This window comes from Opisthocomus hoazin, chromosome 4 (assembly GCF_030867145.1).
Source record: "Opisthocomus hoazin isolate bOpiHoa1 chromosome 4, bOpiHoa1.hap1, whole genome shotgun sequence".
In the NCBI taxonomy this organism is placed as follows: Eukaryota; Metazoa; Chordata; class Aves; order Opisthocomiformes; family Opisthocomidae; genus Opisthocomus; species Opisthocomus hoazin.
The window spans coordinates 75035423-75062289 of record NC_134417.1 but is presented as its reverse complement, the minus strand read 5'-3'; the positions used below and the strand labels follow the sequence as shown (position 1 = coordinate 75062289).

The 26867-nt window shown below is 37.9% G+C and overlaps 1 protein-coding gene across 2 annotated transcripts in view; it reads left to right on the top strand.

Annotated features, from left to right (window-relative positions):
- The window catches only part of ARHGAP21 (Rho GTPase activating protein 21), a 122839-nt gene that overhangs the window by 74511 nt on the left and 21461 nt on the right, over positions 1-26867 (top strand). The window contains exons 6-9 of one of the 2 annotated variants that reach the window (XM_075419539.1): positions 325-403; positions 6048-6102; positions 15549-15578; positions 17064-19017. In XM_075419539.1, the coding sequence (XP_075275654.1) occupies positions 325-403; positions 6048-6102; positions 15549-15578; positions 17064-19017 (2118 nt within the window). The remainder of the gene's footprint in view (positions 1-324; positions 404-6047; positions 6103-15548; positions 15579-17063; positions 19018-26867) is intronic. The other variant, XM_075419540.1, reaches the window with a different exon arrangement.

Sequence of the window (26867 nt, the reverse complement as noted above, 5' to 3'; positions counted from 1 at the left end):
AATGAATATTTTGAAGAAGTGTAAAATTGCAGTACTTGCTTCTGGCAAAGGAGAAGGGTACAGCTACACCTGGCAATGTTCTGAACTAAGATACCATATCTGAAAATGTTCTGAGAAAAGAGTAGAAACTTGGCATCCTATGTGTCGTTACATGTAGTTGTATTGTGCATCTTGTATTTTATTCTTTTTCGATTTTTAAAGAAGACAAACCTTGAAATTAACATATTGGTGGTCTTGATATTGTGAGGTACAGAAGTACAAAATAAAAATGATCAAATAAATGTCTAGACAAAATAATTTAAGGTATAACTATTCCCTTTACAGGTGACAGAATTATAAAAGTAAACGGAGAAAGTGTTATTGGGAAGACATATTCTCAAGTCATTGCTTTAATACAGAACAGGTAAGCTACTAGTATTTAATTATGGGCCACACGTTCTTTTTTTCTTATGCTAAGCAGGAAATGGCCATTTAAGGTGGTTCTGAAAAGTCATTGTATTTTTAAATTTTCCGTAATACACACTCAGTTTTACTGTTTCTGTTTTCCTGTATTTACTGAATGCTGAGAAAGGTTTGAAAACAGGTGTGCGGAATTCTGCCACAGTCTTTCCATGTCAGGACTTGTCCCTTGTTACCAAATCACACTGAGTGCTACAGAGGAAGGTTGTCTGAGCTTAAAGTACGCAGATTAGGTATACATACACCACACATGTCAATTTAAAAAGAAAAATCTACCTTGCGTGTGAGATCTGATAACTAGAAATCAGTGTATCTGGTAAAGGAGAAGTTTTATGCTAGTGCATACATGCAAAACATCTGCAATACATCTTGGCTTTCTTCTATTTTGCAGCAAGTTATGAAGCTTGCAAGGAGTTGAGGAAATGGCAATTCTTACTGCTCCTGCAACTCACAAGGGCTTGTTAAATCATGTCTGTACATGAATCTAGGTACTCATTTTCATGTCTCATATCTGCTTCCATTTTTATAGTTTTCTTGGTGTCAATTTCTGTTCTGTAGCAACAAGTTTCCAATATGATAATGCGCTACGTGGAAAAAAGCTGTATTATGATCAGCATGGAAAAACATTTTCTAAATACATCTCACTTGTCACATTCTATTTTTAGTGAATCTTCATGCATTAACTTAGTTATGCTTACAGTTAGAAGTAGGAAAAATAAGATCCTGATCTTCCTATTTAAGTGATGTCTTTATTCAAAATTTATTTCAAAATATGTACATCCCAGGTGCATTTTTTTTGAAACAAGAGATCTCTGTGTTCAAAGGTATGCCAGGCAAGGTAGACTGAAAGGTGTTTTGTGTCATTGGTACTTTCTATACAAGAGCTGGAAAGATGAAATGTATCTTTCTTCAGAAATCTTTACTGGAGATAACACTAGCTATGTGTTGGTTTTTCATTTTATATTTGTGCAGACAGTAATATTATACAACAGTGTATAGTCAAGACATGGGACAACGCTTTGCATGCCCAACAGGTACATCATTCAATGAAATCTCTTATCTTAGTCCAAAAAACAGACACACCAATCACATCTTCCAGTGCAGAGATTCTTAACTCTAGGTCTGCTTGTGAATAAAAGTTTTACCTTCAGCCCTGTGTGTGTAGGTAGTGAACCCTCCAAGCAGAATGCAGCCCCTGCCCACTGTGAATAAACCAGGGACACCTGAACAAGGTGATTATCAGTGATTAGCTAGTGCAACCAAGAACTGTATAGCACACTGCTGTATCTGTTCCCCAAATATTCCATGAGTGCACAGAAGATGAAACAATGCTATTGTTAGTTAAGAGAGGAGAACAATTTGTTGTCTTGAGCCAGATGTGTACATCACAAAAGATTATAAGAAAAGATCAGGTTTATCCTTGAGTGTTTTATACAGGAAAATATAACCATCAGGAAGTCTTTAGCTGAACCTCTTAAATAGATCAATACTAATTCTGACCCATAAAGAGAGCTCAGACTCCCGATCAGGTGTATCTTCCTGGTAGCTTACAGGCAGTGCTTCTCGTATGACTAAACAAGGAACTTTCTCTCATTCTTTCCTTGAAAACAGTATTTTTGAGCTCAGAGCAGTTTGTTCTGCACAAAGTATTTTCTTTCTTGTGCTGCCATTTCATGGCAAGTAAAATTATGTTGTGGTGTATGTTTCTTGCTTTAGCATGCTGTTCTTGCATAGCCACCCTGGGTCACACTGATCATCTATTTATGTCAGTATCCTGTCTGATAATATCCAGCAATGCATTCTTAGGAGAAGACTATGAAAACATTGGAAGTATAGAGTGAGATTTGGTCGGATAACACTAGTCCACTTTCCAGAAATCCAGAAATCCCTGGTTTAGGAACTTGCTGAACCAAAGGTTTAATCTGCATCATTTGATTTAATGGTTCTTGATAGGTTGGTCTTGCGCAAGTTCACTTTTGAATGTATTTAAACTCTTCGTATTAAAATACCCAGTGATACAGTTCTTGCTCTGTTTTGTATCTTGGCTAATCCTTCATCCAGCACACCTTAGTTTCTTTAGTAGGCTTTGAGCAAGCAACTTTCTGAAAGGCTGTTGTCAGTTGAAATCTCCTTTATTCGTGGCTAAAGACAGTTTCATTTATAGTCTCAGTATGTTGTATGATGGTTTTCTAGACATTTTATTTTTAGTTACTCTTTTTAATTAACCTTTCAAACATATTGCTGACTGTAAATGCTTGTTCTTTTGTAATTTTATCATCTTCAGAACAGTTTTTTAAGGGTACAGTACATTTTATCCTCTCTTCACTCTAAAGAACAAGTTCCCACACACACTCACAATTCAGCTGTTTTTCAATGAAGCTCATTTTGAACTTACGGGTTTTTGAATTAGGTTACTCCTGCGTCTCCATTTCCATAGCTGCTCTTTATTTTTCTAGAAAGTTGTTAAATGGTAGCTGTTTGTCCTCATTATATAATGCTGCAGACATCAGAACTTAGCTGCCTTAAATTAAATGATCCCTATAAATTCCAGTGGGACTTACAGGTGGGAGATATTTCAGCCACGTTTTGTGTTGTTCTCAGAAACATTTCAAGCTGTGTCTAGAATGTTATCTATTTTGCTGTGGTTGGAGGTAGCACAGCTAAACTTATGCTGGTATTTCCTCTGGAAGATGAAGGACACACCTCAAAAGAGTTGCTAGAAATAACTATGTCCTGTAAGATTAGTCATGAGATCACGTTTTTAAGTCTAAGTTTCCTGTTCTTTACCAGTAGTTGTTAGTGATCTATTAAGAATTTATTTTTTATCTGTTCACACAATCAGCTTGGAGATGTGTTGATTACTAGTATAAACAGCATAAATTGTTTACGGTTCTAAATAAAACAAGAAACAGATTCTGATTCCCAACTGTGTGTTTTTTTGGTTTTTTTTTTTCTTTTTAACTGTGGGGAATTTGAACCATGAAGTCTGTCCCACTTGTTTCTCTTTGCAAATTCTTCAAAGTGTTGAGATTACTCGATGTACAAAGTTTAGCTACTGAATTTGTTTCATTAATACAAAATAACACATCAAAAGATAGTCCTCGTGATGACAGTGCATCATAGTACTTTAGTTTGACACTGAGTCAATAAGCTTAAGTTTGGCTCTCAAAATGTGTCATGGAAGTCATCTGCATGATAGATAACTGAGAATTCACACTACTGTGTCTAATATTTTAGTGTAAACTGCCACTTTCTCTGTGGTGGTTCTTATTAACACTTTTAGGTTCATAATTTGCATGCACATTATATAGTGCAGTACACCATAAGTATTGCTTAATACTTTTGGTTTCTGATGAGAATTGAAAAACATTCTGTGAGCACGTCACAAAATATCAAATAGGAAGATCAGAATTGTCTCTAGACGGTTCTGCAGGGAGACTGGGATAGAATGTTAAGTAGTTATTGGAAGCATGTATAAAGCATTGTTCCTGAATGGAGCCCTTTCCTGTTATGGATGGCTACTGAAAAAGGTGTTAAACTTTGTAAATGGATTTAATCCCTTTCTTTGGTTAAAAAAGGGTGGGGAGAGGGCAAAAATATTTGTATAAGAGAGTAGTTTGTTCTGTGTCAAATTATGAGTGGGAAACTTTCTTCTGTATGAAAAGTATTTGAAGAGGAACAATGCTATTTATCATATTTTTGACTTCCAAAGTCTTAATCCTGCGTGTAAGCATTGATGATTGTCAAAACATAAGTTGCTTAATATAATTTACACACACATGCTACCTGCATGTAGAAATGAAATCTGAATACTTAATTGGAAATGAAGCTACGGTGTCTCTTGCATATTCTTCTTTTGTTTAACAACTGCTAGATAGTTTAATATCCATACAAAGGAGTTTAGGCACAAATCGGCTCCTGACGGCACTACTTTTAAAGAATCATTTTAAATAATTTTGCTGTTTATGTATTCAGTCAAAATCGGAAATGCTATTGTAAATGCATATAAAAAAGTCAATACTTCTGTGTTTCTTAAAATTCAATATTCTGAAAAATCTTTAAAAGACTTTTGAAGATTTATTTTTTCCTAGCTGTGCGTAGACTTAAAAAGAAAAACTTAAATCTATCACTGCTGATCTTTGGTTTTAAAACTAAAGTAATTTATGCTGCTTGGAGGACACTTTTTCCAAAATGAATGATGATTTAAGAAGATTGTGAAATCAAATACCCTTACTCTGCTATTTTGGAATGCAGCCTTATGTCTGCGGTTGCTAACAAATGGAAAGGAACCACAAAACAAAAACATTATTCATATATGAAAGCATAATAAATCTCATGTTACATGTTTGAGATGATATCTTTCATTTCTGCAGAAATAAGAAATTGAGGTTCTTCTCAGTGCTTTCATAGACTGTGCATGTGTTCCCTGAACTTGGTGGCCCGTCTCTATGCTGGTTTTGTCTTTTCTCAGTAAATGTGTTGTACTGACCAGTACAGATAAGCTAATTTCTAGTCTGATACATCCAGTTAAGTTGTGTGCTTTTTTCTTGTGCTGGTATTGGTCAGTTTGTTTAAATACCCTTTCTTCTTGTGACACGAGATTTCTAAATAACAGTTAACATCTCTTCATTTTCTGTTCTGTGACACTAGTTAAAGTAGTCTGTACAAGCCCATCTCTTTTGTAGCCCTTCATTGTAAATTTCATGAATGTGAACAGAATGTTCATCTATCTTGGATGAGATAATAAATTCAGCTGTTCTGTATCCAATGTAATAAGCATATTCTTGTCTCTTGCTTGTGAAAATACTTTTTTTCTGGTAAATTCTAACTGTGGGTTTCGCTGTTTCACAATATTTGACTCTCGATAACCAATATATTGTACATTTGGTGTCCTGATCTTGTCTGTGTTTGAACTGTATTAATTGAACTATCCAGACTCCTGGATCTTTATGCTGCTGCTGCTGTTCATTTCAGCAATTCAGGCTGACAAACTCAGTACTTATAAATAGCAAGCAGTTTTCATCCGTATTTCAGATGTCATCTGACTGACTAAATATGTTTAAGTTGATTTTGCTAGGAGGTGATTGGAGCTGAAAGGTGTAAGTCAGTGCTTGCCTTGCTGTTGCTCCACTTTTCACATAATATGGTGATTACGACATTTCCTCAGCAATTTTAAAGAGTGCTAACAGACTTTAGTTTTAAATAGAAGAAAGAGAGAAGTTTTAACTTGTATTCACAGATTTGCCACCTTGTTTTCTGAGAAGCTCCAAACAACTAGTGTACCTTAAGACTCAAGAATAACAAAACTCAAGAAACAAAACTGATAAAGACAGCGTGTTGGCTTAATACACTGGTTTTGCTGAGAACACAGATGTACTCTTCAATCAGATTTCTGTTCTACTGTTATTTGCTAAGGCTTTAATGGAAATCAGTATTTATTTCTGTTGTGTAATTTGACGTAATAGGTGAGTGTAGGAATTTTTGAATAGTTTTGGCCTATGGAAGTTAGTGGATCATCTTTGTAACAAGAATTTAAAATATTTTCCAGAAGTTCATGTGTGGTGTTTGTTTTTTCCTATTTCTTTCAGTGACAGCATATTGGAGCTTAGTGTTATGCCAAAAGACGAGGACATCCTTCAATTGGTATGTTTATGAAGCTTATATTCAGACAGTATGTTGACTAAACAAAAATGTCTTGCTGTTGGTTACAAAGTCTTTGAACTGTGCTAACAGCAAATAATTAGAGTTAACATTTATGTCTCCGTCACTCCTTAGATATTTTCATACTTAACATCCCTGAAATTTCAGAGGAGTCCAAATATAGGGGAGAATACCTTCTTCACATGATACTTCCAGCATCTTGTTAAAAAACTCCATATCTTAAAATAGTGTTTCTATTTTTATTGCATTTTGGATTAGTTTTCTTATGTTAGAATTTATGAATTGGGTTGCTTTCTTTAACTAGATTACCTAATTCTAAAGAAGCTGGGAATCATTACTAAATTTGAATTTAAAAAACTAGCATATGGCACTTAAAATTAGCTTGTGTTAATAACTCACTGATTGTCAGTGGATTTCTGGGAAAGAAGCAAGGTGATGAATGTGCTGAAGGTTATTACCAAATGTTTTTTAATTGTAGCTGCTGTAAGTATTGTTACGCTAGTGCCTACATGTTCTCAGTTTGAACTGAGGTTCTGCATACATAGTGAGGTAATTCATCTCCAGTTTAGTGTCTCTTAAGTCTAAATGAGCTGTGAATAAAATACGATGTGTAAGGGCATATTGTGAAGAATCAGAAAAAATGCTAAAGTGTTGAAATGCTCTAGCTTATTTTTAATTGCAAGTAGAAAAAAGGAGATGACAAGCAGGGTAGACTTTCTGGTTAGTAGTCGGAAAACTGTATTTTCTAATACACACAGAAATAGTAAGACTTGACTTTAAATAGTTAAGATAAACTTGTGGGTTTCAGTAGCTGTTTTTCGGTATTAAATGACAAATTAATGGTTAAAAAAAAAAAAAAAAAGCCCCAGAAACTCTTGTTTGGAGCTGAAGGTAAAGATAGAGGCTGATATAGGAACTCAACCAGTTAGGCCAACAAGCCAAGATTATTAGAACAGAAGTGATATTTTGAGAATACAGAATGGTAGGGGTTGGAAGGGACCTCTGTGGATCATCTAGTCCAACCCCCCTGCCAAACCAGGGTCGCCTACAGCAGGCTGCACAGGACCTTGTCCAGGCAGGTTTTGAATATCGCCAGAGAAGGAGACTCCACAACCTGCCTGGGCAGCCTGTTCCAGGGCTCCGTCACCCTCAGAGTGAAGTTCTTCCTCAGGTTCAGGCAGAACTTCCTGTGCTTCAGTTTGTGCCCATTGCCCCTTGTCCTGTCTCTGGGCACCACTGAAAACAGTCTGGGCCCATACTCTTGACACTCACCCTTCAGATATTTGTAGGCATTTATAAGGTCCCCTTGCAGCCTTCTCTTCTCCAGGCTAAACAAGCCCAGCTCCCTCAGCCTCTCCTCGTACGAGAGATGCTCCAGTCCCCTCATCATCTTTGTAGCCCTCCACTGGAACTACTCTCCAGTAGTTCCTCATCTTTCTTGAAGTGGGGAGCCCAGAACTGGACAGAGTACTCCAGATGGGGCCTCACTAGGGCAGTGTAGAGGGGGAGGAGAACCTCCCTCGACCTGCTGGCCACACTCCTTTTCTTAATGCACCCCAGGACACCTTTTCTTGCCAACCAGGGCACACTGCTGGCTCAGAACATTTGGCAAGAAATATTTCGGTAATCCAGTACAGAAAGTGTTGGGGGCAGGGAGTGAGTTTTGCTTGCATGAAGAAGTGGAAGGGAAAAGCTGAGTTGGTTTTGGGCTGGATTTTTTTGTTGTTGCTTTGGGGTGTGGGTTTTTTTTTTTTAATTAGAAGTGTGAATAGCTAGACATGCAGGAATAGTTCTAACTTTTAAATGATCTGAATGGCTGTAGGCGTCTAATGCAATCTTGTAGCCATAGCAGTTTAAGGATCTGGGCAAGGCAAGATTTAAAGGTTTAAGGTTAAATCTTCGTACTTCGCTGGGTCAGAAGCTCTTAGGCATGTCTTGCCTCTTCTGATGAAACACGAAGCACAAGCTTCAGGTCGAGTATAGATGAAAAATAATTGATCGGAATTCAACTTGTTATATCAATGAGGGAGATAATATAGGCAAAGGAAGAAAGACCAACCTTGCCTTTGGGCAAGAGAAGAGTATGTTGAGGAGTAAAGGAAAGAGAAAAAATACCTGCCTGTGGGAGTTGTAGGAAAAAAAATAATTGGAGATATGGGTGGGAATAATTTCTAGGTATCATTAAAGAAAAGGTTCTTTTGTGTCATAAGATATTGTAGAATTGTGAATTTTGTATTCCAGGCTCCTCTTTTGTAGCTAGAAAGAGGATTTGGCTTAAGAGGTGGAGTCATCATCTTGCAAAAAATGCTTTGTGTTGCCTCTAGCTTGTATGACTTCCTTCTGACAGGTGTTTGCTTGCTATTGTGTTGCCTTGGTACATGATTATGATACAACATGGAGGAGTTCATGCTTCTGTTTGCTATGATGTATTTGGGTAAAAAGTGGCCTTGTCTTGAGGACTGTCAGTTCCACGTAGCATCAGCCAGAGAAAAGCCACGGAGAGACAGATGTCTTCTGTAGTCTGTGTGTGCTCAGACCTACTGGGAAAGACTTCTGATAGCTGCAGTTTGTTCACGCGGTTCTGTCGTGATCTGTATTTTAGTATATGTGTTTTCAGGTGTTAATCTTTGATGGCAGAGTTGCAACATGTGAAGATACAGATGATAGAAATGAGTTGCGTCATACAACAGAAGTCGTCAGTTATAGCCTGTAGTTTTCTTCCTTTTAGACCACCACAGAGGGGGAAAAAACTTACCGCTTCTAAAATAACAATTAGCAGTCTTTTGAGACACAGTACACCATTGTAACTTTAGACAAATGAAAAATCTGTGTAATTCTTCTGAAGATGGTGATTATTAATCTTCAGCCATTGGATATTAGGATCCACTGTTCTCATGGCAAGATTTGGAGAAGAACTTTACTCAAAGCTGAACGCTCATGTTTAGAATATTTTCAGAGTAACAGCATAGATTGTTATTCCTTTCACTTCCCATGAAAAGACAATAACTTTTCAGATGAGAAACTGCATACTTCTTGTTTTTCTATTTTTATCTTTGTGATTAATGCTGTATGAGCTTCTGTGGAAATCTTATGCCTAAATTAAATGTAAACCTCAGAAAGATTTCTTATTCCTGAATGAAGTGCAGCTCATGCAAGTAAGTGATGATTCTGTAGCGGTAGTGTCAGTATAAATGCAAGGTGGACAATAAATGGTAAGGTGAAGTGCCCTTATTAACAGAGGAAAAACTTACACTTTGGTCACTGAAGTTGTGTTATTTAAATCATTATAGTATGTTAAAGAATTTAGTTGTTTGACATATGTCAGATTTCACTGTAAATATATTCAGATGGTATCACTCATTGTAAACTGTTAGTGTGAAGTACTGGTATGCTGTAAAAGTAGATAAACTCAAAGCACCACTGGATATTGTAGTAGCAGCCAATGAAAGGTTTATCCAGTGCAATGAGGATGAACTAGTTTCATTATATTCAGGAATGATCCTGGCTGTCAATAAATTGTGTAGTACTTGGCAGTCTACTCCGTGTGGCGATGACTGATTGCTAGATTCACTACATAAAGAGCACAGTTGCTTGTTTCTATCCTTAGTTTGCTATTTATAAACCTTGAGTTTAGTCTTCAGAAATGTCCATATATGTCTGTGAACCTCTTGGTATATTGAATTTCCTGAAAACAGGGCTTTAAATCCGTTCATCAATGGTAACAATGAAGTGGTCCAATCCACAGGTCATCGCCCTCTGTGGCATGTGCACGCTCCTTACTTGGAATAACGTGTGAAAACCTGCCATTAATGAAGTCACTGTCAGTCATGTTAGTTCACTGCCACGATCGTGGAAATGTTGCTTTTGTGGACGGGGGAAAGGATATTTAAAACATCTCTATCCGTGACAAAAACTTGCTTGACAGCTATGAATGTGTTGCATTTTTGTCATGCTCCTCCTTAAATTTGAGATTAGTTTACTTAAAACAATCTCTTTTGGTAATCTTGAAACGCTTGGAGGTACATAATCATTGTGAGACATGAGGAGGAGGATTATTTTTATATTACACTCTTCTCAGTGTTTCAAATTTGATGTATGTGTATATAATTCCTGTAGCATTCTCAACCTTATTTTGACAGAATTTTGATATCTTGTAGGTTTTAGTACCACTGACTTTGTACGAATAGGAAGACACATCTAGTTCAACTGTAGATAGTTACTTTTCTCAGGTGTATTTAGTGGAATTGTTGCTGTTTTGTAGGCTTTGGATAACAAATTTAACAATAAAAAGTTGGTCAAATTGTGACACATTTCAGTTGTTCAGAAGCTTTTTGTGCTACGTGGAAAATGCTGAATGTAAAGGTGCTCCCTAGAGACAGAAGATTGAAATTGCTAAGTCTGCTTACAGGTCAGCCTTATTATGACTCTTGTCAATGGACTTGGTAGTGTCTAATGTGTATGTGTTATGGTGTCCTTAGTATGCAGGATTTTTGGACCATTTTTTCGAGGTATGTTCATGTTGGAATTTGCTTGTTTGCTAATCGTTCCTTGTGTGTTTAAAGAAGAATATACATTAGAAGTCACTCAATTTTTAAGTGTCGGGCACTTGAAAATATAAGTCTCTAAAACACTGCGTCTTCAATATGATCTCATTGGAGCTGTTAATTTGGAAGGCTATTTGTAATGTAGCATATTAATGTCTATATGTAGGATTTGCGTCCAGCTCGGGAGCCCTTAGCACAGGAAAGACAGGGAGCTGTTAGGGCGGGTCCAGAGGAGGGCCACAAAAATGGTCAGAGGGCTGGAGAGGTCAGAGAGCTCTCATGTGAGGAAAGGCTGAGAGAGCTGGGGCTGTTCAGCCTGAAGAAGAGAAGGCTGCGGGGAGACCTTATTGCGGCCTTTCAGTACCTTAAGGAGGCCTACACAAAGGATGAAGAGGGACTTTTCACAAGGGTGTGTAGTGATAGGACAAGGGGGAATGACTGTAAACTAAGAGAGGGAAGATTTACATTAGATATAAGGAAGAAATTCTTTACTGTGAGGGTGGTGAGTCACTGGACCAGGTTGCCCAGAGAAGCTGTGGCTGCTCCCTCCCTGGCAGTGTTCAAGGCCAGGCTGGATGGGGCTTTGAGCAACCTGCTCTAGTGGAAGGTGTCCCTACCCGTGGCAAGGGGTTGGAACTAGATGATCTTTAAGGTCCCTTCCAACCCAAACCATTCTATGATTCTATGGTTTATTATATGTAAATATATGTAGATATTAATGTATAAATATGTGCAGATACTTGTGTACGTGTATATAAACACACATGCTATAGTTATTCTGGTTTTTTATCTTTCATTTTTTGGCACTTCCCTCACTACCCATTCAAAGGTTTCTTTTGCCTAACTTTTATCCTACCTCCAACAGTTTAATTTCGAAGAAGTTATAAAAAATCATTTCCTCGTAGGAATTGCCCCAAAAGGTAACAGGTTACTTCTAGTAGCATACAAATCTGTTGAAACATGCCTTACCATTCCAGAAAGATCTCTGTGGTTTCATTTACAAAGAGATTTTATTGGGCATTCTGTGAATAATGATAAATGTGGAAATAAAAGGGGGCTGTTGATTACTATATGGTTTTGATATGTTTAGTTCCCTCTTGCATATCTTTTTAATTTGCATCTTAAGCTTTCCTTAAAATTACAAACCATTGAAACTGTGTATCGATAATGGAAAGTTGACCACCTTTGAACAGGAATGTTTCTCTTGTCATAGATAGTAGGGGAACAAAAGAAAATCCTAGATGGAATGACCAGGAAAGTGAGTGATAGTCAGCTGAAGCATATTTTTTCTTTTATTGTTTTCTCTTGCGAGTTGGGTGATATGGAAGTTTTCAGTATATTGGGAGATCTGGGCACTTCTTTGTTATATTTTGTTATTATTCTTTATTATTTCTGATACTTGCAGTTTTTGTAGAGTTTGGCAGATTTCAAGGCCTTGTAGTACCCTGAAATTACCAATGATATACCTCTACTAAAAAATAAGAAAAAAAGAAAAATAGCTTACAGAAGGTAATTTATTCTAGAGTTTTACATGCCCCAGTAATCTCATGCCTCTGACTACAGATCTGCCCACAGTCAACTTTAACAATATTGTCTTTTTTTTTCTTCCCCTGAGACCATCCAGTTGCATCAGACGTAATGGAGCAACATGGCTGTTTCACTGGCAAACTGTGAAATACTTTCATTTGCTTTACTTTTAATAAATAGAGATGTTTTCAGATGTAGCTGTATTTAGTCCAGAGTCTTGAAGCATTTGTTTACTTCCAGATTTTGTACTGATGCAGTTACCAATGTGTGCAGTGGTTAGCATTAAAGACCCTGGCAGCAAGTACAGTGCAGGGAGGGGTGTGGTGTGAAGATGTAGTGACCTAGAAGAAGAGACTTAAACTTTGTTATGTAACATTGCATATGTTAGAAAATAGTATTTGCATGGACTCTCCTCATCTCAATTTGGCCTAATATTTACACGAAAGTCTCTTACAAAGCTTGTATTTGGAAATTAAATTTCTTGGGCTTAAGACATTAAATTTTACATACTAAAATTTCACTGCCATTGGGAAGAAAGGGTGTGCAGGTTTTTTTTCAAATAATATTATCTGACCATAGTGTTTGCCGAATCTGAGTGAAATGAAACCACCTGAGCTGTATTACTAACATTCTTGCCAGAGCAGACTATAACTGGAAAATGTTTCCTTTTAAGACAGCTAAAAACCTTTTCTGGTGCGCACTTCCAGTACTCACGGTAAACGTGAGAATGTTAGGACCAAGGAGGAGAAGAATTTAGCAGCAAAGAAATGTAGTCTGAAGCCAGACTGGTTGGAGAAGGAAGGAAGAATGCCTTAAGCTCACTCTTGCAAGGTGCTGGGCACATTAGCTTGTGATTCATCAAAACACTTATCTCCAACTTTGCAAGTAGTTCAGTTGAAATCAATGTTATTATTCATCCTTTAGTGAAGCAAACTCAGTGAAGCAAACGCGTATGTGTGTTTATGGATTTGGAGTAAGGGGTGTAGAACATGGTTGGCTCCAGCTGTTGAAAGTACGGGGTGTTCACCATGATGAGGAATCCTTGTACATTGGCTGTCATTGTTCTAACATCACCTGGGAAAAAATGCGAGTGAAATCCTTCAGCTGAATTTGAGGGTTCAAATATCTTCTAGAATGCTTTGTTTGCTTAAAATTTATTTTGCATATCATATGGCTCGAATGTATAACCGTACCAGTTAAACACTTAATGTGCTAGTGGTTATACAGATTCACAGTAAGAAATTACTTCTTTGCCTTCGGAGTTTGCAAACTTGGTGCAAAAAAAAACTAGATTGCAAGGTGGGGAAGAAATTGTACCCAGCAACTGGAAACACGCTGAGTTCTTACTGTAAGTGCAGCAGTTTTCTTCTAGTAATTGTTGCAGAGCTGTTATCCATCAAAGCTCTTAATGTCACTCTAAATTGTTGTATTTGTGTGTTAAGCTTTCCATAATTGCTGTTGTTTTGAGAAGGTGGGAAAGAGCTCATAAAACATCAAGACTGTTTTTTTTCGATCATGTTGGAACTCCTTAATAACTGCTGAGTATCCAGCTCCTGTAGGAATTCAAGTGGCTTGGCTGGTGTCTGGATCAGGAACATCCCTGATCTGGATAGTAAATTCTTTATTTTTGAAGTTGGAAGGCTTTTTTTTATTTTTTAAGGCTTTTTTATGAGTCTATCCTCTGTTGCAATCACTTAGAGATGAAGGTAGTATTTCCATCTACTGTATCATTTGAGGAACTAAAGGGACAGGAGAGTAATATTCAAACTGTGGCTTATATATAGTTGCAAAATATGTTAAGTATCAAAATAGTGTATGAATGCTAACAAGTATATTGATGTACTTAACATTTTTTAGTCTCTAAACCTCTTCTAAAAATTTAACTTTCACCTTCTGGTTAAAGCAACTAAAATACTTAATAGTAAAAAGGCTGATAATGCATCACTCAGCGTGACGTTATTTGGAATGGATCCGTGCATTTCTGTGTAAGTTGCAATATTTCTCTCTGGGCCCTGAATCAGAATTGTGAGACAAAGGTATTTAATATTCCTTCGCGGAAATTTCACAGCCCCTATTTATAAACTTTTTCTTTCTTGGAAGTAAGTTCAGCCTTGTTTCAGTGATTTCTTGACAAGTGGGTGAATGAGGTTCAAAGGAGAGCTACGCTTTCTATCATCAAAACTTTTTTTCCAGTAACTTGGTCTTACTGAGAGCTGGCAATCTGTCTGTCCAGATGTACCTGCAATCATGGAAACGTACTCTTTACTGGGGGCAGGGGGGAGAATGCCTAGCAGGTCTTGTTTTGGACCCTGTGAGAATGCTGTCTTTTAAAGATGTTTTAGTATCTGTGATAAATTTTGTCAGGAGCTGAGAACTTTTTATACTCATTTGTAGTCTTCAGCTACGATTGGATCACATCAGTTCTGGAATTTAGCCTTTCTGCCATCAAAGTCAATGAAGCGCTGTTTGCACTGGCAAATTTTACAGAAACATTAAGATTGTGTTTTATATTGGTGTAACGTGTGTATCCCAGGTTTTGAAATGTTTTGTCCGCTTTGTAAAGTAACAATTGTTTTCTGATTGAGGGGGATGATTATTTTTGTCTTGCATGCCAGTAGTCTCTTGCTCTGTCTGTTTTCTTGATCTTCAGCATCTTTTCTAATTTTTGTTTTCTTGCTCTTTTTTTTTCTTAAAATTCTTATAGCCATTTATTTAAAGATTTAGGATTGTTTATGTGTGTATGTTCCTTCCCTCCATTAATTGTGCTAGTGGAAACCTGGCTTGATTTTTACTATAAGCAGAGGAAAAAAAAATACAAATCACATGAGTAGAGTGTTTCTGCAGCATCATTCCTCTAATTTCAGATGTACAGCATGAAAGCAGCTGCAGTCAGCTGACAGCTTGTGGTCATGTTGAGATATATGTGGGGAAGGGGCGTGCTGGTTTAAATGCATAATAAAGCCGTTGTTTCGTCACCAGGAAGCAGGGATGGTAGCAGCCCAGGGGAAATGAGAGACAGTAATGTTGCTGTAGTGGAAGGGAAGTCTCGTTGCATAGAGCCAGAGCGCTCTGCCGGCAGCTGTAGGGATGCACCAAGGCAAAATGGTACAAATGTATTTTGCTTTCTGTAAGGGTAGAGGATAAATGCGAGGAGCAGAGAAGAACCCAAGATGGACATGCTCACAAAGAGGGTGAAGTTATTTTTTATGCTCTGCTGCCCTTTATCTCTGTTGGTACCTTCCAGTGAAATCAGTGCAGTTGTATTTTTAGCTTGCTGTACCCAACATCAATATGACAACGTAATTCTGTCTTTACATATGTAAGCAGCTTTTACTGTGTTTTCCTGTTTTCTGCCAGCTGCAGTTTACAAAGGATGTCACAGCACTGGTAAGAAACGTACAGTAGCCATTTCTCTGATGGTTTTGTAAGGCATGTTTTTCTTAATGGTTTGTGAGAAGCAAGAATATGAAACGGCAAGTTTTGATGGAAATGAGCTAGATATTCTGAGCTGAATTTTCTTCATAATGCTTATCTCTGTGGTTTGTGCCTGTGTTATTTGGTCAGTTTTCTCTCGGTGTGCTTTAATATTTTGCACTTCACTAATGCTCGGTGTAACGTTGCAACAGTATTGTAAATGCCTCGCCCTCCTCTGTACTTTGCTCGGTATTAATTTTATGGCTGCACTTGGGCTTTTAGAATCTGTCTCAAGGCACGTTGATGTTCTGGAATTGAGCATGTTATGATTTGGACAGGAAATGCTGTGATATGATACCACGCCTAAGCGTGTAAAAGCCCTGAGAAATCGTTTTAATCTTCTGTTGCATTGGCAGGCTCTGCATTGGCTCTTTATTTCATTACATTTAAACTGAACGAAGTCATGCTAAAGTTTTTCAATAATAGGATATTGTTTAAGTATGCTGTATGCTTCTGCAATTTATTATTTTGAACGTTTTGTTAATTTCACAATGATATATGCTGCTTTTCAAAAAGGCTATGGAAACATACTATGTGTAATATAACCATTTTTTCTCGGGAGTCGGGCTCTTAAACATAAATATGCAAATAAATACACTAAGGAAATTAATTTGAGAGTTCAGTTTGTGTTTTAATAGTGTGTAGAAAGTAGTGGGTATGTATGAATTTTCATACTGTTCATACCTTGAAGTTAAGAATGTTACATATTAAGATTTTTGCAGTGAAATTTGTGTGCCATGTACTGGCTGTCTCCTGTAAAATGTGAGATGACTTATAGGGTGTTGGCTCACAACAAAGATGTTACTGCTTCAATTTATTCATTTTATATTTAGAGACAGGAACTTTATGTAGAAGACATTGTAGAGGAGTGTGTGTATGTGTATTTGAGTGTACTTTTCATATGTACGACATTGAGTGAGTTCTTTATACACTAAGTGAACAGAGAATTTTCTAGTGCTAGCTGAATTTATTATGCAGCATTTTAGCCTGTCGATTCTGTGAAATTCTGGTTTCCAGCAATGTGAAGCTTAAATGGGAAGAATGCGTGAAGCATCACGATAGAAAGCAAAATTAAGGGGGAGAAAAATACTGTGTTTTGTGCTCGTGGATTTTGTGAAACCTGCCTCAGTGCCCTACCTGCAGTAGCTCCTGAAATTGGTCATCAGTTTTTTTAGTTGTTGAGGCGGGGAATGTATGTAGTGATTTTGCTTGTTCTGTTTCTGCTCACTAAGGGAATGGAATGCCATTTTTATCTCTTGAACTAACATTTTTATATAAAACGATAGTGTGATTTTTGTACTTCTCTTCCGTCTCTTGAAGCTTGATCGTGCAAATGCTAGGTGGTGAACTGTTCCATCTCCCTCACTTCTGAATATTCACTTGATCTTCTCTCCACAGGCGTATTCCCAAGATGCCTACCTGAAAGGCAATGAAGCCTACAGTGGTAATGCCCACAACATACCTGAACCACCACCAATATGTTATCCACGCCTGACATCCACCGCTTCTGTTATGGCACAGGCTGGTGACAAGCTATCTTCTGACTTCTTGCTGGGGAAACAGCAAGTCAGTAGACCAGTACGGGCATTGACGCAGCCAGAAAGGGCCTACAGAATGGAAATACAAGTGCCTCCATCACCAACAGACATTGCAAAATCAAATACAGCTGTGTGTGTTTGCAATGAAACTGTAAGGACTGTTATTGTGCCTTCTGAGAAGGCTGTAGATTTGCCGTCTTGTAGAAATAATCATGCTGGTCTATCACACAGGACAGAGGAAGTAAGATACGGCTTAAAAGATCAAACCAGCCTAAAAGCACGGACAACATCACCATCTTCTTCAGTGTCCACTGCCATTGTTCTTCCCCAGACTCCAATAACAAGGGCAGTTGATCCAACAGCAACACTAAGTAAAGTTTCAAATTATGTGATATGTCCAGAAGGAATCCCAAGCACTAGACCTCCTGCTCAAGCTACAGACTCGCCCTCAGTCTCTACTAATCATTACAGTTCTCCAACATCCCACCAGCATATAGACTGGAAGACCTACAAAACTTACAAAGAGTACATTGATAATAGGCGCATGCATATGTATGGCTCCCGAACAATACAGGAAAGGCTAGATAGTTTGAGAGCAGCTTCTCAGAATACAACTGATTATAATCAAGTGGTGCCAAATCGCCCTACTTCACAGGTACGGCGCAGGAGCACGTCTCATGACAGGGTTCCGCAGTCTGTTCAGATCCGGCAGAGAAGTGTATCCCAGGAAAGACTTGAAGATCCCGTGCTGATGAAAGAATGGCCGCGAAGTGCTTCACAAGATACTCTAACTTCACCTTCAGTTAATACTAGGAGTCACAGGGCTCGGTCCTGGGATTATCTCAGCAAACAGGGTGAAGTACTAGAAAATTTCCATTCTGAGAATCTGATTGCAGATACTAATGGAGATAGGAGAAAGACTTACAAGTGGACAGGGTTTACAGAACAAGATGATCGGCGAGGTATTTATGAGAGATCTAGACAGCATGCATTTCATATGTCCCTTCGAGGTCAAAATTTTCCCATGGCTCAGAGTGCTTATATTTCAGACAACAGGAGAACAGGTAGTAGAGCTTCTCTGCCTGGGTCTCATTTTCAGAAAGTTCCACCAGATGTAAAAATGTTACAGCCTTCTCGAGATTTGCAGGCTCCTGGGGGAGTTTCAAAACCTACAACTGTTTCACAGGAGAGATTATCTCTGACACCAGCCAGAAGTTCTAAAAGTAGCTCTTTGAAGAACTCTGCTCCCTATGCAGCAAAACCATTGTTTCCCCTTAACCAGAGCCTGGATGCTATTGCTAGCAAAGACCAAAGAACAGTAAATCACTTGCATCAGAGTGGTCTGTTAAACCAACAGTCAAGGATCCGAGCAGAAGGTGCCCCAGATCACAAAACAGAAACTGGCAAAACCATCCAGCCCTCCTCTCTGTCTCCGGCTTCCACCAAGCTTATTAAGCCAACAAGTGAGAGTTCAGCTACCTCTGACAACATAGATGGTTCCATCAGACAAAAGGTTCATGATTTTGAAAGGGAAGATGATGTCCGTGAGCCTGAAATTCTGCAAACGGATGTTCAGGAAAATGACAAACACACAGTGGTCATGCGGGACAAGTCGCCTTCTGGACACCAAACTCCACAGCCTTTGAGGCATCAGTCCTACATTCTTGCTGTAAATGACCAAGAGGCAGCCTCAGACACTACCTGTTGGTTACCCAACGATGCTCGGAGAGAAGTCCACATAAAAAGAATAGAAGAAAGGAAAGCATCAGGTTCCAGCCCCCCTGGTGACTCCTTGGCTTCTATTCCGTTTATTGGTGAGTTGAACTATTCCAGTGTACATCAATTGCTTTTCTCTGCTAAAGATGATGGAGGGAGCTGACTGCAAACCTTGTGGTGGAGGGGCGGGGGGGGGCTCTTTCCTCATCTGCAGTAATATTAGGTTGGTAAAATTAAAAATATTCTTCAGTGGAGGAAAAAAATGTTCTGTGTTGTTTGGAGTCCTGGAGAATCAGTATAAAAATAGTCTACAATGATTTAATATTTTTCTAGAATTTTTCTTAACCCCCCTGGAGAAGTCTATATTGTATGACTACGTCTGGCTATCACTCCACATAATGCTCTGGTGTTATTTATATGGCCAATGAGCATTTGCAGCACCTTTCGAAATACTTCTATGTCTCTAGTATAAAATATATTTGGAATCCAGTAAAGAAAGGATATGGATGCAAATCTATGTAAGGGTAACTTGTGAAAAAAGTTTGTCAGAGGAATAGGTAAGGAGAAAGTTTTCTGAGACAGATACGGGATAGAGGAAAGCTGTTTCAGGTGAAAGGATAGCAATAAAATGAAGTGAATTTGGAAGTAAAGATGCTTATGTGGATATGAATTAAAGGGTCTGTGAAAGCAGAATGTGAGAAGGCTCAAAGATTCGCCTGTGGGTATTACACAAACAGGATTGGAATTACAGGGAGTTTATATGAAGGGGGCTGAACATATTGGAGATAATTTGGAAGAAATAAAGAACTCACTGGAGGATTGTAAGTAGTAGAAAAAAAAATAATTTAAAATCCAGTTTTGAGTGTGTGAGGAATTAGTCATCTGCTGAAGAGAGAGTTTCCGTGGGCGAGCTTTTCTGTTCTACTCAAGTAGTCTGTGCCTCTGTCTTAGCCCCACTATTGGTTTTGAGTTGGATTTTCTTTTGTTGTGGCTGGTTTAATCCTTTGGAGTCTAGATGTCTGCAGACCATTTTCCACATGGTTTGATTTATAGCTGACTCTGTTCTTGAATTTAGTATAAGAAGTATTTAGAAAATACTGAATTTTGATTCTCAAACTGAGGTAAATGAAAAAACCAACTCTTCCTAATACTCTTCATTTTTTTTACATATGAGGTTAAGGGAGTTATAGATACATTGTTTCAGAGCACTTGTCGTCTTTTGTGGATCTACAGCAGTGATTTTTTTTTTCCCCGGAGTTCTCCGTAAGATCTGCTACTAGTTTAAATAACCAAAAATAGTGAAGAAGCTTTGTGTGCATCAAAGAATGGAAATTATACAAAAGATGTAATAATTCTGTTCTTTTGATGGAATTTTGTTATGACATAACAAAAATGCTTTCTTAGCTAGCAGATGGGTTGTTTTTATATTGGGTTTTCTTTTTTGAACAGGAGTTGTATAGATTTTTTTGATTACTGGGTGCATCAGTATCCAGTGTAATACTGGATTCTTCTTTAGACCCTATCGATCTTTCTTTAAGGATTAGTACAAGTTTGTAAGGCATGTAACTGTCTTTTGTGCGGGGTTTTTTTAATACTATGTCTAAAATCAACGTTGGACACTTGATTTCAGTTACGTGCGGTATTTGTACTCACTTAGGAGCGCTTGCTGGGAGTTTCCTAGTCCCGTACAATTTAAATGTTTTGTAAAAGTCAGATCAAGATTGTCAAAATCAAGCCCAACCTTTTCTGCACAGTCTCCTGTCTTGATTTTGACAAAGCTTTGCCATGAACTCTTACTCATTTGCCTCCAACATGGCAATTGTACTGCGTTCTGGTAGCAGCCGAGCAGTTCAGAAAAGACAAAGTCTTAACTCTCCATTGCAGCCTCTTGGCGTAACACCACATGGGACTGTGTGAATTCTTATGAGTTCCTCAGCGTCTTGGACTGAAAATATTAAAAAGTGATGCTGCTAGAGCGTGGGCACGGTCTGAGCCAAAACAGTACTTGTGGCTGTCTTCCTAGCAAGAAATTCTTGTGCCGGTACAGGTGCTGTGGAAAATTTCCACCACAGCTCCAGCACACTGAAGATGAAATAACCCTCTCTGAATAGGAAGAGCATCAAATGCCACTAAGAGTGGGCATCTTCCAAAGTTAGAATTAATATGCATGATTCTAACTTTGCTTGTTCCACTATCATTATGCCTAATTACAGCTTCACTTGTTAAAAGCCGTACTTAAATCAGGCGGCTAAAACCCTAGATCTACTCTGAAACTCAGTTAAAGGCTATTTAACTGTTCTGAATGAAAATCACTTGTATTTTTCTGTTTTGTGTTCTGGTTTGGGTTTTTTCTTCACATCCCCCCTGATGACTGAGGAAGCTATTACTCTGAATAAGAAGCACCTTGGTGTTGGCAACTTTTCTGCTTCCCTTATGTTTACATCAGCATAATTGTTTTTTGCAGTATTAGGTTTTATTAGGTATGGTTCATTTTGTAAATGCACTTATTGAAGTTATTTGTACAGTAGATCTTTGGAGTAGCATAAAAATGTAAATGGGGGGGGGATTAATATCTTCCAAGGTGACCTGTTACTGCCATTTTAAATACTTTCTGGTGTCTTTATTTTTGTTATCACTTTCTGCTCATTAGAAGTAGTAGATATGGCCACACCATATTTTGGTAGAAATTCAGCCAGGAGCAGTTGGCTTCTCTAGCAGTATTTGTGACTAACCTGCTCTTGAGAACAACACAAGAGCAGAATGATATTAGAGTACCTCTTTGTAAGTCGCGTGGTGCCCTGCACCACAAGCAGAAATCCAGGCAGAGTTTCCATCAGGCGTTTGGGTTCTGGTGGGTTGCTGAAGAGCTGCCTTTTGACACTAGTTCTTTCACAAAAGGCTTGTCTGAAGCAGGGAGATCAAATTTTGGTTTGTGTTTGCGAGAAGAGATCTGTTCAGAGCAAACCTAGTAGGTGGATGTAATATGTTTTGTAGGAGAAATAGATTTATTTGAAAAAATTAGGCAAGATTCTGTGTGCTCAGACTCTTCTTCAGGTAAGCAGATGTTTTTGGTGTGTGAGGAAGCTGCCAGTTTTACAGAACAAGGCACCTTGGTACTACAGATTTCAGTACGTCCCATGTGCTACTAAATGCAGGGTGCTGTGGTTAGCTTGGAAAGCTGCTGTTTGTATTTCAGGTCCAAAGAAAGGCCCTGTTCTTGAAATGGTCTCTATTGTTTCAAACTATACCAGCTAGTCTAATGAAAGGTTATTCCTTTTACCCAGAAATGATCTCACCCGTTCTCTAGACTAGTAAAGATGCCGTGATCTCTGTCAGTGACTAGATTAGCAATTGTGATATTTAATGTGTGTTTTTTCAGACTTGCTTTGTACACAGTTTCTCTGTTAGAGAACAGCAAATGATAAATTTCTGACCTACTGAGTAATTTTGGATGTGTTAACCTGCATTGGGACGGAAATTAGAACACTACTTAACATTCTTGTAACTGTTGAGAAAAGGCTGATTCAGAATATAGTTGTTTTAATGCATTTCTTAGGTGTAGATGTCTAGTGTGCGTATCTGAGATTTGCAACTAGCTTTTTTTTTTTCCTCCTCACACCGTGTATTGTAGAGTAGAAAGCAATTGGGCGGAAAAAAAAGATAATCCAACTCCCAGACTGACTTGAATGAACTACTCATATGAGTGAAATGGAGAAACTGCTTCAATGCTCAACCTGACTGCAGTATGTCTAGCTGCCAGCAGAGTTTAGTGCTTTGGCCATTGCTACTGGGTGTATGTTCTTCCAACCTCAGAGTGAGTTATCACGTGAAAATTAATATTAAATGGATATGTTTTAAAGTACTTAGCCTAAATAAACATTGTCTTGAAGTTCAGATTTTTTTTCAAATCAAAGAAGTTTGTAGTCATCTTATTATAGAACTTTTCTTTTAGATACGCAGTAGCATCAGTAAGTACAAAGGCTTTTCCTCAGAGGTGGGATCCCATTTTTGAAAATATTGTTACCCTAGAAAAATTTTAGGTCACTTCATTTCACTATTAATTTGTGAACAGCTGAGAGAAAAATATCCAGATAAAAATATTTGACCAAAATTTGATAACACCAAAGTGTTGTAAAAATTAGATGAGTGTGCTCTCTCTGGCTGAAATTCATACCTAAGGAAAGGTGTAAGTACAGGAAAAGGATACATGATACTTAGTTGTGGTACTTTCTGTTCTGCAGCCATTTGCACTATACAACATTCCTGAGCCAAATGTGGTTTTAAATGCTCCATAAATTTCTCCATTCTCTTTTGTACCACAGTAAAATTTTGCTGTCCAATACCCTGTATTGATTTAAATAAAGATTTGCCAGGAGTTTCACAGCTCTGACTGCATGGTATTTATTCCCTTTGTGTGTGTGTGTGTAGTTTTTTAAAACCTGTCTCCTCCTGGCTGAGTTTCTGATACAAATGTTGTAAGAGTGACCAGCAGACTGCTAATCTTGATTCAGCCTTTCCATGCCACTCATGGTTTTAGCTCTCTGTTGTTTCTACCGTTAGCGCAGGCAAACAACAGTAGTGACTTCTGTGCTAGTAATCAGGCAGACTCTGCTTTTCACCATGCTTTAAGAGCTGATCTTCGTAATAGTTCTCAAAACCAAAAAGATTTATTTTTTTTACTGTGTTCCAATATCTATTTTTCTACAAACTTCTGACAAAATAAAAGTATTTGGGTACTTGCTGATTAACATAGGATAAATGTAGCTGACTTCTAGTGAATTCTGCTCAACTTTCTTTTTGAATTCTTTTTTTCTTGTTCCCACAGACTGCTGGTTTTTTTTGTTTGTTTGTTTGCAGTAAATCAACGAAGGAATTATGAGGTGAAACATTCTAAAACACCCAGTGTTAATTAATCTTTTCAGGCATCTTTATTGTACATGTGATGGTGTTCTTGTTCTCCAATGCTGGAAGTAGAGACGTATAGGGTTTACCTGATCAGTACCGACCTTTAAATAAGTCATGTACATAACTCCAAGTACTTCTTTTTTTGAAAGTGTGATGAGTTTACTGCCTTTTCTTAAATACGTACCATACCTTTCCTCTCCTCCCCCTACATCTTTATGCCTCTCTCTGCAGGCTGCTTAGGCTCTGGTACAGAAGATGCCAATGTGAATACAGGCATACTGAATGCAGTTACATTCTTGAAACTAGAAAATAAATTGGTACATTTGCACAATGGACTATGAAAAGGGTTATGATGGTAGGAATATGAAAGGTTAGGGGAGACAACCAGAAATACTCTGACATGCAGTAAAGAAATAATTCAAAGAATGTACTCATCCTGTTTTCTCCTTGTGAGAAAAGATAAGCATCAGGCAGAGAGAATTTCAAAACCACAGACTTCTGCAGCAGAGATCGTGGCTTGTCAACCCAAAACGTGTGGATACCTTAAGGGCAAATGGTGACTGGATACAGATGGTTGATATGGAATGTTTTAAGGAAACTTCAATTTTAGCAAAAACTGGTAGCAGTCAAGGTGAATAAGAAAATCTTCAGCCATTGTGATAATTTTTTTTTCTACAAGTTACTGCCCAGCTATTGCAAACTATGAAAATATAAATGCAACTGCAGTAGAAATTAGACCTGACAGGTGTTCATTTCTGAGGGACTGTTGCTTCTATTATTTTAGCGATAGCATTGGCACAGCTTTTAACATGTCATCAGTGTTTCTAAGATAAGCATCAGTCTTATTTTTTTTTTTCAGGGTTTTGCAATGTGGCCTGCCAAATCACTGTTGCTCCAGGCTGAAAATTTCAGTGTTTCTTATCCAGAGAACAATTTTCAAATCATTGTGGTATTCTGAAGTATAGCAGCCAAAACACAAAATTACAAATTAGCATTTTAAATACCGTTTAAATACTTCTGTGACTAAAAAGTACTTTTTTTATTAAAACTTAAAATTTGATTTCAATAATTCATAACATAGAAGCATCAGATTTGTTTGATGAAAGTAATAGTTTCAAAGCATAAATCATCCTTAATATATAATTATAACTTAAAATAATAACTGCAGGTAATAAAGGAATGCTATCAGGGTTCTTGGCCAAAAAAAAGTATATTAAGGATTGTACTTTTTTTATGTGGCAGGGTAATACTGTGAACAGGAAACTTTAAAATTGCTTTGTATTACTTTGTATGGAAATATAGTTATACATTTGTTTAACACTAAAAGAAGCAACAGACTGTCATATTTAAAGTTTTCAGAATAGTCTAGCATGAAGAATAACCTTGGGAAGCCTTTTTCTGTTCGTATGAAGCTCAGTCAGTATAATAAACATACTCTTTACATGAACACCTTAGCAGAGGACTGGATTTGATGGTTCAGGAGGCTTGTTCCCGTCCTATGTTTCTGTGGCTTACAGAAATTAATGTGCTCAGCATGCAGACATGTTTCCATTATATTCTTTTGGCTACAAGAGGATAATTACGTAAAGTAGATACATGAGTAAGTTCTCTCTAAAGACAATCAGTGCTGTCAGTGCTAGAAGTACTTAAAAAACTAACAAACAAAAATCTTTTTAAACGTTCTTTTTTGAAAAATGAGATAGCGAGTCATGATGAGTCCAGGCAATAGTTTATCTTCTTTCTAAATCATGTGTTTTAGACTTGGAAGTCTTTAATTATTGGAGCTTTTACCTGTGCAGGTTGAAGTATAAGATGCAGAAGTTTGTACTTCAAGATCTGCAAGAAAAAGTCACTGCTGTGGGGTATTTATTAGTGCTTTGTTCTACCTTGTGTGATAGCAGGGTTAGTTCCATATAGTTTATTTTTGATTGAACAATCAATTTTTGTTTTGTTTGTTACTTCTGGCCTTCTCACTACACAGGTGAAATCATATACATGGTCTTTTTTTGATTGTCTTGCTGACAGGCTTTTAAGAAAAATGGTCTATATTAGTATGTCTGTGTTTGCCTTATAATTCAGCCTCTTTTGAGGTTTCTTAGAGATGAGGAGTCTGAGACAGACTTTTTTTTTTTTTAACTTCCTTGCCTGTGTGTGGATAAAGATCCTCTTTGTACCTCCAGTATTCTGACCACCCTCTCTCCTTTCTGCCTGCGTTATTCTTGCTGGTGCCTGTTCCTCATGGCCTCTGTCCCCCTGCTCTGCTCTCCCTTGCTCTGCTTGTGTCTGTGCTGCCTCAGCAGCCTTGGCTTCACCCTTGGGTCCTGCCTGCTGCCCAGGTGAAGGAACGGAGATCTGGTCCACGTGGCTGTGCAGGAAGGGAAGTGCTGCCTGGAGCAAACCTAAATGGAGAAGCGCAGAGGAGGTATTAGACGTAAGACAAGATCTTAAAGCTTTCATGTACTGTATTTAAGAAGAATACTTTGGAGCAAGGTGGTGTTCTGCGTTGTGATGACGCAGAGCCTGTCGTGGCATGGTGTGCTGTGGAGTGATTGGATAGGCCAAGGATGCAGCATGCAAAAGGGCTGGAAGTAAGGGAGTGCCTCTAAAGCCAGTCTTGCTGCAGGATCGGCTCGTATCACTGGCACGTCCTGTTCGTCCTTCAGTAAAGCTATTTTTTTTATTTTATTCTATTCTTCTAATGAGTGCTTGATAGTTTTTGTGCTGCCTTTGCTGCTATAATCAAAAGGAGTGTGAGTTACCTCTCTGTAGCTTTCTGCAGAAAACTGAGCTTTTTACAAAGAGCAATCACTGTTACAAGTCCACAGATCTATGAGTAACCAAAATTGCATTAACTACTAAAGGAGCATCTTTAAACATATACTTAATTTGAGAGTTGGATATGGTTTTCAGAAAGCCAATAATATTCAAGTGTAGTTACCATCTTCAGTGTATGCAGTTTGGGAAGCTGTATGCTGAGTGATTTTTGTGTCTGGGGGTGCATGCTGTCTCAACATTCTTCATGTGAATTTGCTCTCCATGTTTA